The sequence below is a fragment of the Pantherophis guttatus genome, chromosome 7 (assembly GCF_059756535.1).
Source record: "Pantherophis guttatus breed Tessera chromosome 7, ASM5975653v1, whole genome shotgun sequence".
Lineage (NCBI taxonomy): Eukaryota > Metazoa > Chordata > Lepidosauria > Squamata > Colubridae > Pantherophis > Pantherophis guttatus.
This window is the reverse complement of record NC_142069.1, coordinates 35,859,393-35,874,322: the sequence shown is the minus strand read 5'-3', so window position 1 is coordinate 35,874,322 and position 14,930 is coordinate 35,859,393. Positions and strand designations below refer to the sequence as shown.

The window sequence follows — 14,930 nt, the reverse complement described above, 5'->3', positions numbered from 1 at the left end:
AATAAGGTTATTGTTACTAGAACTGTGCAGAATTATTATGATTCTCTTAAAAGATAATTTTTAAAGTTATTTTAATGAAGAAAAGTGAAAATATGGCTGTCTAAAAATCCCAAACTCAAGCAAACAACAGCCACATTTAAATCAAAATGGCCCAGTGAAACAGCTACACCAAAATCCACAGTAAAATTTATTTTGAATTTTTTAAATATATTAATCTACGATGAAGACTAAGACTTCCCAGCATGGCCAATTTCCTGGTCACCCTCTACAGCAGTCCCCTCTTCCTTTTGCAGCAACCTTCCCGGCATGGCCAACTTCCTGTCCGTTCTCCTTTCATAGCGTGTTGAGTACCAAACAAACAAAGAGTATTGAAATAACATTTTTGCATTAAAATGCTCTGAGTACCAAATTTGATGAGTTTTGAAGCAGTTGAGTACTGAGGCATCACTGTACACTGTCAGTTATTTTATTTTTTAATGAATTCAGATATTGTAACAACAACAAAGATACCTTTGGAAGAAGCTGAATTGCCTGTAGAATTCTTTGCCTGTGTCCAGAATTAAGTATTCCAATTTCCAAGAGATCCTGATCCTCCATAACATTGCTTCCCTAAAGTGAACAACAAACAATATTGATAGATATTTTAATACATTTAAAAAGTAATAATATTACATTTCAAATTACATAGTCCTTAACAAACAATATTTAACGCCATGCTAAATAATTACAGATTAAATCCTGATTAATTATCTTAAGATAGACTGAAATGAAAAGTTTGCAAGTTATTTTCAGAAGCAAAAAATAGAAAAAATTACATTCACAATAGCAGTAATTATTCGAAAGTTATTCAAGTTGTCAGTAATTCTCTTGAAATAAAAACAATTCTTTCAGGGCCAAAAATAATTTAAAGGCTGCTTATACGACATTCTTTTGAACATAAAAAATTTATTGCAGTTATCTTCTTCTGAGCATTTTGGGCAATAAGGGAGTGGTCTTCCTACCATTATATACCGTATATGGAAAAACACTCATAAGTGTTTGAAATTTGAAAACCACTTATCTATTTACATGCCAGCAGTTCATCTCTGGTACAACTCAAAATTTTAACTTATTTCCAAGCCAACCTCCCTGCACTATTGTATAAAACACATGAACAGTCTGTCATTATGAGAATATCTGAATAGAGCAACTTGAAAGATCAAAGTGTCATTTATTAAAGTAATACATCATGTTGTTTTTGTTAATCTGAAACAAAAGCAGAGACAGAATGCAATCTTGTTTTCTTCCCTTCCTATTTGATATAGCATTTGATAGACAACCTTGGATGTTACATCTGATTTTCAAAAGATGACTTTATCATCCTAAAGGTTTTAAGTAAAATGAAGTGATCAATTAACAATACTCCCAATTCCCCTCATGTGTGAGATGGAATCAAATTAAAATGTATAGAAGTTATATTTTACAACATTTAAGCATTGGTCAGTTTAGCCTCATTTAAATTATGTCTGTTCTACTAGAATCTTTAGAAAACTTGGTTACTTCATTGAGTTTGCAGTTTATACAACATATAGAAACTTTTTTCATAAAATGGTGACTGTGTGATCAAGGCTCTAAAATTGGGAATAGATGTATGATAAATTTATTGGCAAACACAAGCATGTTTTTTGTTTCTTAGTTTCCCATATCTGTTAGGCAATAAAGTAGGTACTCGATATTAAATAGCTGCCAAGTTGTAGAATATGATTATATTATGAGTTTTAAACACAGTATTCCTTTAAATCCAAACTTTAGTTCTGGGCAATATTACGATATATGCACTGCATTTTTGAAAAGGGAATAAGATTTAAGAATGAAGAAAGTTCCAAAAATAGAAAAAAAATTACTTTACAGAGCATTTTGCATTTGTTGAAATTGCTCGCTTACAGCTGCTGTGCTGTCCAGCTCTTCATTTTCCAATAATGGAGAATCACATGTTAGTTCAATGTCTCTACTGATAGAGAGGAGCAAAACTGAATCTTCATGCATAACTTAAATTATCTAGAGCTATTTCAGGTAGGTTTCAGGCTGAGATTCAATTTCAGTTATACTTGCTGATGACATGAGGCATAGATGAAACGGGCACATCGCTCCTTGTCCTCCTTGAACACTCAGTGGCTTCAATATGATTGCCACAGTATCATTCTGGACCAGCTATGGGGGTCAGGAACCACCATTTTACAATGGTTCTCTCCCTTTTCCTCCATGGCCAGTTCCAGACAAAGTTGGTGGGGAGATAGGCTATCCCTTAGGCATTTGTGGGTTACACCAGGGTTCAATATTCTTTCTCTTTCTGTTTAACATCATATGAAGCTGGGGCTACTCTTGGATTCAGAGGTCTTTCTTGAAGAACAGGTGGCAGATATGGCCAGGCAGCCTTTGCACAAGTCCATCCAATGTGCCAATTGCACCTTTCCCTAAATCAGGTGGCTTTTCCTACAGTCACCCATGCTCTAGTTACCTCACAACTTGACTACCGTAACACATTCTATGTGATAATGCTCTTAAAAACCACTCAGAAGCTTCAACCAATTCAGAACGCAGTGTAACAGGCAGTGATGAGTATTCATTGGTATGAATACAAAGCACCTTTGGGAGCCACTTCTGAGCAATGCATCTTTGGGAGCTGCGCTGGCTGCCAACATCCTAAGATACAATTCAAGGTATTGGTCACCATCTATAAAGCCCAACAAAATATAGGGCCAGGTTTAATTTAATTTAATTAAATTAATCATATTTCTATGCCGCCCAACTCCCAAGGGACTCTGGGTTTGAGAGACCATATATCCCAAAATTTCTGCTAGGCTAGTACATGCCAGTTAGCATGGTCCAAATTCCTTTAATTAAACAATGCCAACTATCATAAATCAGGAAGTGGCACCTGTCCTCTGAATGAAATCTTCCCTGAAATCTCCCTTACAACCGGCATTGTGTAAGGCCTTGGAGATCTAGTTGTTCTTCCATGCTTTAGGTTAGGGTGGATGGAACGCCTTCTTGGATGTGTTTTTGTTTAAATTATTCTACCAAGTGACTGGATCCCATCATGTTTTGATCTTTGTTGTATATTTATTGTTTATTATATTGTGAACTGTCCAGATGATTTAGAGTAAGAGAGTGTCTTAATTGGATTAAATAAAAATTAAATATACATAAGATACAATTTTGACAAGTTTCCTCTAGTTCTAGGAGTGTTAGGGGAAGTCAGGAACTGGTATATAGTTTTCTTTGTGAGTGTCTAGAAAAAGTTTGAAAAGAGAAAAACATGAAAAAATATTAGTTTATAATGTTCAAATATCTGATATAATATAGTGCTTGGAGTTGTTTTAATAGGTTTGTGAAATTTGAGAAATATATGGTTCAACTATGTTTTATCCTTAAAGTTCGTAGTGCTCAGATAGATGTAAAGATAGGTGAGATATTAATTGAATTAACACATTTTTGTACATATTTACCTCATTTACTTCTGAGGAAGACAGACAGTTCAACAATATGAAAATAAATAAAAAATTACAATTCCCAAACTGTTATTACATGAACATAAAGAGTTATACATCAACGTATAGATCATCTTCATTATTCATGATCTTGTTAACTGTTGTTTTATGTGTCTATGATTAATAATGACCAGACTGCAATATACACATAAAAGTTTATACGTAGTTATCAATAGTTTTTGCCTTGTTTACTTCACAGATATTCAAAGTGGTAGGTAGACTTTTGTGCATGGGTAAAGTATAAAGGCTAAGGCTAGGATTAGGTTAAAGGCTAGGATTAAATTGTCTGCACAAAACTGATTGTGATGCATCCTTCTGAGTTAGCCTGATTACCTAGTGGCTTTTTGGGAGTGACTCATTTGATTGGTGATGAGATCAACCTATCTGCACCATGTGACTCATAGTAGCTTTTGTACATCTTTGATTATCTCAGTAAAGGAACCTCTTAACTTCGTCCTAAAAAATTGTGTAGTTTGTAAAATGTCCCTGTGGATCTCTCAATTACACTGTTGGATGCTAGTGCTGCTTGCAGCCCACAAGCAGTCTGCGGGCAGCACTGCTGCCCAGCAGCATGATTGACAGAGTCTTCCATTATATATATGAAAGAGCTTTAAAGAGCAGTGATGCCACTGTGAGCAGAGATGAAAATGAAAAACAGCTTCCATGAGAAGCCTTGTGATTGGGCTGACCCAGTAAGATCTGCCATGACCAAGGCAGAAGAAGCAAATAAAGATATATTTCACAGACAACTGCTATGAAAGATTGGAGGAGAAAAAAATATGATCATGGGTGTTGGCACCTAACTTTCCCCAATTGGCATTGAATGAAAATTTCTTTATTTGGAGTTTTGTTATCCATAGTTTTTGTTGAAATTTAACTCTCATAAATAACAATAACCACCTTAAATCAGTTAATTGAACAAATAAAAAAGTGGTAGAACCATTTTTGAAATTAGGAAAAACAGCCATAAAATTATTTCCAAAATAACTTGGAGTAAATATGAAAAGAGAATGCAAAAATTTGTACATTCAAATGTGTATGGACCTGCATGTGGGTTTTTATGCAGACTGGAAAAAAATGTAAACAAATATGAAAGTGGGTCTAGAATAAACAATATTATAAAAAATGAGAAACTGAGCAAAATAAAATCTATTTATTTATATTTATTAACAGACTTAGAGTGCTAATGGAAGGTGGTTGCTGATAGGCACTTATTATTTGAATGAAGCACTTTTAAGTTTTTCCTTTTTTTTCTACTTATATAATTTGGCACAATTGGTACAAAATGAATCACTATAAAAAATAGTGCAATTGCTATTAACATGTGACATAAAATACTTTATAGCATTTTCAATAATGTTCTTTGATATACTAATTAAACAATGGGGGGTAGGAACTATATTTGAAATCAAGCAAGTATACTAGGAAATACTGCCTGATCACTCTGACTCGACTCTTCATGCAAGAAAGAGTGTCTAAATTAATAAGAAATTGACTGCTTTAAAAACATGCTTTTGTTCAAATGAGATCTTTAGATCGTTTCGCCCCAGGTAGATCCAGTTTGAAGTTTCCTTTAGCAATAAATGAATGAATTAATTAATTAATTAGTCAGTATCTCATTTTTTTTCTTTAAACTAAAGGTAGCATGCAACAACAACCCTAAGAGTTAGGTAGGGCTCAATGAATTTTCTGATTGGTTGGGTGGAAGCTGAATTTAGATCTTCTCAGGTCAGCTTCATCCCTTTAAACCAAAGTCTGTACATTTTTTTTTGTTCCTACTAAAATAAATTCTTTATCCAAATTTTTATATATCATTTTTTATCTCTTTTAGTAATATGATTCTCTTGTACAAAGTGATATCCTCTTTTAATCTTTTTAAGTATTGGACAAAATATCTCTTTTGAGAAGCATTTGCTTCATTTATATTACACATTAGATGCCGTATTTTTTTGGAGTATAAGATGCACTCCCCCCCCCCCACACACAAAAGTGGCTGGAAATGTCTGTGCATCTTATACACCAAATGTTGCCGAAGCCCTGGCCACCTGCCAGCTCCCACCCTTCGGCCGTTTTTGGCCTCTGCGCATCGCATTTTCAGCCTCCGCACGCTCCATTTTAGACCCGTTCCAGGTTGCGGGGATCGCCACAGCACAGCACATCAAAAGCATGCCCTGTTTTTTGCCTCCGCGGGTCGCATTTTCAGCTGGTTCCAGATGGCAGGGATCCGTAGCAGTGGAGGTGATCCCTGCCACCTGGACCGGCTGAAAATGTGACACACTGAGGTCAATAATGGGGCATGCAGAGACCAAAATGTGATGCTTGTAGGCTGAAGACACGGTGTGCGGAGGTGGCAATCAGCGGTGATGTGCTGTGGTGATCCTGGCAACCTGGAATGGGTCTATTTTGATGACTAAAATAGGCACAGAAAGATATGGAAGGATCCTTGGGATAAACTGCTATTATGGATAACAGATAATCTATTTGAGAGCAATTTTGCAACCCAGGACTCAGAAATCTCCAAGAAAGCACGCTAATTTTGTTACCCTCCCACCTTCATATAGATTACCCTTGGCATGCTATTGAACACCAGATCAGGCCAGGGGTGAAATCCAGCAGGTTCTGACAGGTTCTGAGAGCCAGTGGTGGAAATTTTGAGCAGTCCGGCAAATACCACCTCTGGCTGACCCCAGAGTGGGGTGGGAATGGAGATTTTGCAATATCCTTTTCCCAGGAGTAGGGAAGGAATGGGGATTTTGCAGTATCCTTCCCCCAGGAGTGGGGAGGGAATGGGGATTTTGCAGTATCCTTCCCCTGCCATGCCCACCAAGCCACACCCACAAAGCCACACCACACCCACAAAGCCACGCCCACAGAACCAGTAGTAAAAAAAATTGGATTTCACCACTGGGTCAGACCATCATAAAATTATCCTCATACATGAATTGTTAGTGGGTGAGGTGTTTAACCTAGCTTTTTCCCAAAAACTGGGTGTACCAGGAAGGGAGGCAGGTCTGTTATCAGAAAGTACCCACCTGGGTTTTATGTTTGACATCAGATGTGCTCCTGCAGGGGGGGAAATGGATTGCAGTTGTCATCTATGAGTTATTATGGGCTTTCAAAGAGCCTGCCTTGCAGATAATTGACTATGTGACTCTGGCTGAAGTTGGACTCTCAAATAAGGATATACATACCATAAAACAATTGCATACTTTCAGATGCATAAAAACTGTATAATACATGTTTGAATCGAGTGAGATAAGTAGAAATAATGTCTTTAAACATTTCTCAATTTCTTTTACTTATTTTTCCTTCTGTTTCTCAAAATGACTGACTTGTACTATGTTAGTTGCCAGTTTGACCAAAAAGTAGTTAGCCGAAGGAGCTTACTATGCATAATAGTGTTGGTGATCACCTTTAAAGCGCTCCATGGCTTAGGGCCAGGGTACTTACGGGACCGCCTTCTGCCACCAATAGCCTCCCACCGGCCAGTTCGCTCCCACAGAGAGGGCCTCCTCAGGGTGCCGTCGGCTAGACAATGCCGGCTGGCGACCCCAAGGAGGAGAGCCTTCTCTGTGGTGGCACCTACCCTTTGGAACAATCTACCCCCAGAGATACGAGTGATCTCCGACCTCCGGACTTTTCGTCGGGCCCTAAAAACTCATCTCTTTCAGTTAGACGGTCTCTCTTGATTTTATGATTTTATGGTTGATTTTAAATTTTGATATAGATTTTAAATTGATAAATTTTAAACTATGGGCCAAATTTAATTATTTTAAATCTATTTTTAATCGCACTTTATGTATAAATGTTTTATTTTGGCTTTTCACCGCCCTGAGTCCGAAAGGAGAACGGCAGTATAGAAATTTGAATAATAAATAAATAAATAAATAAATAAATAAATAAATAAATAAATAAATAATCATATTTATTGAAATTATTTTTGCTTACTATACATAGTATATGATTTATTTGGTAAAATCATGTTCTAGACATCAAGTCAGACCTGTATTTGAGTGTTCAATGCATGTAGTCCAGCCTCAGTAATTTAAAGGGTGTGGCAACAAAAAAAAAATACCTTATTTATTAATTACCTTATTTATTAATTATTACCATTTTTGCTATTTTGAGTATCAATATAGAAAACACTTCTCTAATTTATGATAGGGATAGAGCTGTATGGATCAAACTGATATATCATCTTTGCCTTATAGGCTTCTGGCAGGAGAAGATTGTTCGCTCAACCTGAAAATATATGCTGAACCCCAAAATAGTATCAAAATGTTGATGTAGTCTGATTCCATTGACTGGGTTCTTCAACAAAGCAAGACTATGTTTAATAATACAGTAATAACATAGACATTGTTACAGGTACTTTATTAAGTTACGTGGAAGCCCCATTCTATAAATATTTTTGTTGAAGATTTATAAAAATAGTACTTTCTTTGACTCCTGGTGACCTTGTGGCCATGTCTATGCAATTTTCTTGGCTTAATTTGCTATAGCTATCTTCCTCATTTTCTCCACCCCACCTGGTCATTCCTAAAAATATGAAAATAATTTTTCATACTTGGTAAATTCTTTGTTTGTTTTTTCCTGAATGTTCCAGCAATTTATTTCACACAGGAAGAAGGCTGGGTTTTCCTTTTTCTTTCTAATTTAGGGTGGTGGTGGTGGTAATGGTGGTGGCAGCTTACTTAGCCAGCTCAGACTTGTTACTGTGGTAACAAGATTACTGCTGTGATATGATCACATATGCTTCATATATATATATGAGTAGAACCTTTGCTATAGCACGTTTTCTTGAATTAAGAATGTTTTAAAAACATCTATTTTATAATATTAACAAAAATATACATTAGTTAGTAGTGAAAAATGTTTTTCACATATTCTCAGTATTGTTTAAAGAAAAGTATTGCCTACGTTTAAATATAATTTGTGATTTAGACTTAAGAGCCATTCTTATGAATCGTTTTCTTCAGTAATGCTTCCATACTAAAAGCTTTGCTGGATAAACATGATTAAATTTCCCACTTCTCCTCTGTTACTCTGTTAGCCATGGAATGGGGACTGTTTTTTAAATGAGAAAATTGGGGATGTGGAGACTGTAATCTTTATTCCATTTCCTACATTATTTTGACAATTTAAATCACACTTATCACACTGATATACATACACACATATTATAAAGCCGCTGCAACCAGTGTCTGAATACGAAGGTGAAGTGGCATTTCCAAAAGGTACCAGCTATGACCAGTGGTGCCACATTCTGAGATTGCTAAAATCACTGGACTATTTTCAAAGGGCTAAATCACAAACAACCCACTGTATAATCCAATTTTGAGTTTACCAATGTATGTACCATCAATCCAAAGTCTTTATCTTCCAGGTAGCAGTGCAATCAATTTATTTATTGCAGTTCTATTTACTGTAATTGCAAGACTATATCTTGGTAAATGGTCAGTAGTATCAAAACTGATAAGAAATCCTGAAGTATCACCAAGTTTGCACTTCTCACCTCCTGATATGCTTCAATCATTGGGACAAGGCATTTTTCCAGGCCCCTTGGAGTCCTTGAGCAAGAGGAAAAGCTCTAGTGATAGAAAACTAACTATTTTTGCCCTTAGTCTCTCACAAGCCCACTTAGGGTTCTCAGTTTGAGAAACCCTGCATTATGATAACCAAAACCATTTTTGTGCCAGATGCAAACTTACTTCTGGATGGAAACCCTTTAGATAATTCTTTTCTTCTTCAACACTACTTTTTTCTTTACCAGAAATACACTGACCTATACTTATTTAATAGGAGTTGGGCTCAATGGTGGCCTTTTTAGTCTTACTACGTCTCTCGCTGTCACTTGGGGCAGTGAGATAGGCAACATATATAATTAATAAATAATAATGTATAAATAAATATACACATAAATAAATACATATACACATATAAATAAATAAATAAATAAATAAATAAATAAATAAATAAGTAAGTAAATAAATAAATAAATAAATAAAGCAGGCAGGCAGGCAGGCAGGCAGGCAAGCAGGCAAGCAAACAAGCAAGCAAGCAGGAATTCTACCTGCTATAAATAGACACAAATGGATCCATCAACCTTATCTATTTTCTTAAGAGTTAAGAAGAAAACTGTCAGATAAATTTTGTCAGATGGTATAATGGATATTCTAGGTATGATATGAATATAGTTCAGCAGGAACTATTTTATTTATTCATTTTTATTTATGTATTAAAATTTTATGCCACCTATCTCCCCTTCAGAGCGACTCTTTTATGCATTAAAGAACACACAAATTGTACAGCTCAAATAGTACCAAACTGAAATTTAGGCTAACCCATCTCTGAATATACCAGAAAATTTTGCTTCTTTTATTCCAGATCATATTTAGTAATGGTGCATGTAATTGTGCTGCAGGCACATTATCATTATACCTACAGTACAACTGTCACTGTAAGCCATTTTCCTTATACTTTATTCATGTTCAAGTCCAGAGTTTTGGAAGCCAATAAGCCAATAAGCATATATGTGGGTATATGCATATTTTTTGTATTTATTTATTTTCTCATGTTTATGCATTGGAGGTGGAGACCATTTGAGATCTGTATGCAATGGAATTTCATTTTAATGTATGCCGATTAGTGTACATTCAAAGTGACAATAAAGTTATTCCAAGCCTAAATCTATGTCAATGAATTTGGCAATCCCAAATGCAAGGATCCAATCCCCAGCAACAAAGCATAAAGGTCGGAATGCTTCCCAAATTTGCTATAGAAGATTTGAACCTGGACTAGGAATTAAGAGTTCTCAACCTCTCAGGAAAACTGGCAGGAGCACTTAAAGAGTCAGAAGAGAAGAGATAAAATAATGGTCACTAGAACTATTTCTGCAATATCATACCTTAAAGCAGTATGTCATGTGGGCTGGGTAAACGCTTGACTTCTAGTTAACACAACAACAAGTACAATTTGACTGTTGTACTCAGATTGCTTGCTGGAAATCTGACTCCTGACTGACTCAGAACACTTCTACTGTCTGATCCCTTGTACATCAAGAAAAAAAAAGCTAAAGTATGGTTAACAGCTTTACAACCAAGTACAAAAATGTGTGTCTTTCTGATTTATGACATCCATGTTTATTTTCCACTAGAGCCTAGTAAGGCTGTGAAAATGACCTCCAATCACTCCATACACCAAGAGGCATTATGAGTTATGACACTGGACAGAGAATGCTTAATAGCTACTGTATCAAATACTTGGGAGCTTTCATTGTTTCATATTGCAACCAAATATCTACCTGATATTGATAAATATCAAAATCTACCTGATCCTGTTGTTAGTCTCTCTAATCCCCATATCTTTTACCATATACTGTCTACCGTGGATCTTTCATGTTTCTTAAGAGGTCCCTAAGGGGGCGTGCATAAGTGCACTAGCGTGCCTACCGTCCCTGTCCTACTGTTCCCAATTATATGTAATCTTCTATTATTTATGGCTATGTTTTGCCAATTTGCCAATTTTGCCAAGCTCTGGTAGCGCAGCAGACTAAAGCACTGTTATTAACATCAGCTGCCTGCAATTACTGCAAGTTCAAATCTCACCAGGCTCAAGGTTGACTCAGCCTTCCATCCTTTCTAAGGTAGGTAAAATGAGGACCCAGATTATGGGGGCAATAAACTGACTTTGTATAAATAAACAAAAGTATGAAGGCTATTGCTTAACGCATTGTAAGCCGCCCTGAGTCTTCAGAGAAGGGCGGCATATAAATCAAATTTAAAAAAAAATTATATCCTTGTTTTTGTGCCAAAATTTTTTCATGTGTCCATGTCTGTGTCTACTTTGTTACTTGTTTTCTTATTTTTTGACAAATAAATAAGTAAATAAATCACTGACAGAATGATCAGCCAGGCTTGAGAAAACATTCTCCAGAGCCTTCTGGAATCCAATCTGCTTCATTAACATCTGGAAGAAGATCAGCTCAATCTGCTCTGCTTCATTTGCAAATGAAAATTTATTTCTCTTACCTGATAGTAATCTATTTTCCAAAAGGGTATTACTTTCGTAAAAACATACACTGATAACTCCTACCAGGACAAAAATACAGTTGAGGTCTGTATGTACAGTTGAGGCAGGGTGGGGAGTAGGAGTGGGGCAAAAGGTGATTTAATAATAGTTCAAGGAGTTAATATAGTGGGGATAAAACAAAAAGGCCAAGAGAGGAAGTATGACCATGCAACCAAACCTCCCCTTCCATATGATGGGATGGACCGTTGATCAAATGCATCGGTGATTGTCATTGAGCCTGATGAACTAGTGTTCTATGGAAATTAGTTTTCCACATACGCACAAATACACAAATTAGTTTTACATAAACAACACCAACTAATATGTGGGCAGTTGGTTGGTGGTATGATACGGTCTTCCCGCTTTCTCCATCTAGTGGCAGTTGGGAAAGTCTTGCAAGGAGAGACTCATTTTAAGGAAAACAAATTGCTATATCAAATCATATCCAGGTGGAGCACATCACCTTTCCTGAAGAACTTTCTTTCATTTAGGGTGCTGGATAGTAGGCAAGATATGTACTGTATCTCTCTAAACAGTTATTTGTTTTTTATTTATTTTTCACAGTTTTGAACCACCCATCTCCCTCAGAAGAGGGACTCTGGATGGTATACAGTAAAATGTTAGAATAGAATAGAATAGAATAGAATAGAATAGAATAGAATAGAATAGAATAGAATAGAATAGAATAGAATAGAATAGAATAGAATTTTTTATTCTATTTACTTAATCCAATCAAGTGTGATTGGACACACAAGGAATTTGTCTTGGTGCATATGCTCTCAGTGTACATAAAAGATACGTTCATCAAGAATCATAAGGTACAATACTAAATGATAGTCATAGGGTACAAATAAGCAATCAAATCATATTAGGAAATAGTCAATATAAATCATAGGGATACAAGCAACAAAGTTACAGTCATAAGTGGAAGGAGATGGGTGATGGGAACGATGAGAAGATTAATAGTAGTGCAGATTTAGTAAATAGTTTGACATTGATGTTAAAATATAAAGGCAGTATATAAAAATTAAAAATGTTGCAAGGATCATTAAACACCTTAAAATTAATTTAAAAAGCTCTCAGGGCACCAGCCAAACTCATGGCTATGTGCTTCTCTGGGTTCCCCATGCAAAGTCAGAATCATGTTTTGATTCCTTTTTGGAAGGCCAGGGGAGGGCTGCCTCACCTCAGGGGGAGAATATTCCACAGGTCAGGAGGCAGGATGATGTAATTCATCCTATTGCTAGATATAGAGAATAAGATGGAGATATGTAGGTGTTGGTGCGTAGGCAAAAAGGCTAAAGTATTTTTTTTAACTCTAGAATGTCCAGATGACATTTGGAAGTGGCTCAGACAGACATTTCCGTAATTCCCTGAATTAGATGATGATGATGATGATGATGATGATGATGGAGGAGGAGGAGGAGGAGGTAGCTAACTACAATGAAAGTATGGTAGTTTTTCCTTTAAAGTTGATTTCATGGTCTGGTCTATCTAGTGGGGTTAACATCATACTGTATATCACATTGATTATCCAAAAAAGAGCAGAATAATTGTCTCATTTTCCTCTAATTTATTTAGGTAACATAGAATGGAGCCTTCAAAGTTACTAGCCGAACAAATAGAGCTTTCTCTTCTCCCTGGCAGTATCGAGTATCCTTCCCTAAGTTACATTTAGTATTCTTCTGTCTATACCAAGGAGAATCCCTACTGAAATTCCAGTCCTGGCTGCTGGTTCTTCTTGGGATGGTCCATATCATTCTTCCTGGATGTGGCCTAATATTTTTTCTCTAATCTGGATCACTTACATGAACAATCATAAACTTCAGAGCAGCATCGCTGGTGATGCTCTCCTTCACCTTGAGTTGCCCAGGTTGCCAAGCAGAAATGCTTATTTATTAGCCAAGGGCTGTATATGGTACATGTCTCAAATGAGAATTTAAGCTACAAAGACTATTCAGTCTTGGAATCCAGCTTTTACTGGTATTCCTTTAGGATCTTTTCTAAGAAAAGAGTTAGTATTTCAAGCAAAATGGCAACATGCAGTTTATTCTCTTTCTCGATTCCCCATCAGCTGCAAAAATAAAACTTGTGGGCAGTATTTGACGAGAAACTGGTGACCAGACAATCTAAATTTCTGCCACATTTAGTAATTAGAAAAGATAAAAATGTCTCATAATCTCAAGCATCCTTCTTCTTCTCCCACAGTACAGTCTCCTTCTCTACTTTAGTCTTAGCTTCTGTCCAGTAGAATTGGTACGTGAGACTTCAAGTAGCAGGCTATCTTTTCCTTTGTGCCAGATGAAAACCCCAATTGAAACTGGAGATATACAGAGATCTATTTTTATCATCTGATGCAATTCTTTGTGAAGTAGATAGTTTTGAGATCCTCATTTTGTTAAGTTTACTGAGAATATATTTTTTAAAGATTTACGATAAGATTGAAAAGATTGAAAAGAGATGCGGTGAGACCAAGAACAAGACTTTAAGACTGAAGCAAATGAGAAATGTATTGCTATTTTAATTGCTTGAAAGATAACAGTGAGCTGGTGTCCTGCTAAGGATCATTGGACTATATTCAAGGTCAAGAACACAGAAAAAAATGTTTGCTTGGTCTCACCTATCAACAGCATAAAGAAACTTTGATAGAAGATATTAAAAAGTTTTTTTAATATGTTTCACATAGACTGCGCTAAATCTTTTGAGGCACCCTCTCTAGATATAAGTCTTTATAATGTATTGATCCTGTTGTCATGGAATTTCTCTAGAAATTTAATGATTCTGAACAAGTTGTTAATTATCTGATCAAGTGAAGGCCACGTACTGAATTGTAGGTGTTCCATGCCTGTCCATTCCATAATGATCTATGGTTTGCAGGGTAAGAGGTTTACAAAATATACAGATTTTTTTTTATTGGTGTCTTCTCTTTTTCTCTTCCATTTGCAGCCCAGAGAAGAAGAAGAAGAAAGTCTGTGTTATTGGCAAGTCCCTACCAGAAGTATTAACATTAAGTTTACCTTTTTCTTCCTACGTTTTGATTCTAATTTTAATTATTTTTATTTTCCCCATTTTCTTCATATCAATATTTCAATAATACTTTTTAAAATTATATTGTAATTACACATAAATTAAAATGTTTTATTTCTTCCATTTTGGACTGTTATACTATATTAACGTTATGTGACAATTTATTTAGCAATAACTTGCCATAGAATGTTTAGAAATATTCTGTTGTTTGAATCCATGGCAATAAACACGTATTTCAGAATTTTTAAATGATAAAGAATTCTGTGCTATGCAATATTAAATGAGTGGCAAAGAAACCTAAAT

The 14,930-nt window shown here is 35.8% G+C and overlaps 1 protein-coding gene across 23 annotated transcripts in view; it reads right to left on the bottom strand.

The window, feature by feature from the left end:
- Positions 1-14,930, bottom strand: part of ANKS1B (ankyrin repeat and sterile alpha motif domain containing 1B) — a 301,097-nt gene that overhangs the window by 115,810 nt on the left and 170,357 nt on the right. For all 23 annotated transcript variants that reach the window (XM_034402922.3, XM_034402923.3, XM_034402926.3 and 20 more), the window contains one exon: positions 511-609. In XM_034402922.3, the coding sequence (XP_034258813.2) occupies positions 511-609 (99 nt within the window). The remainder of the gene's footprint in view (positions 1-510; positions 610-14,930) is intronic.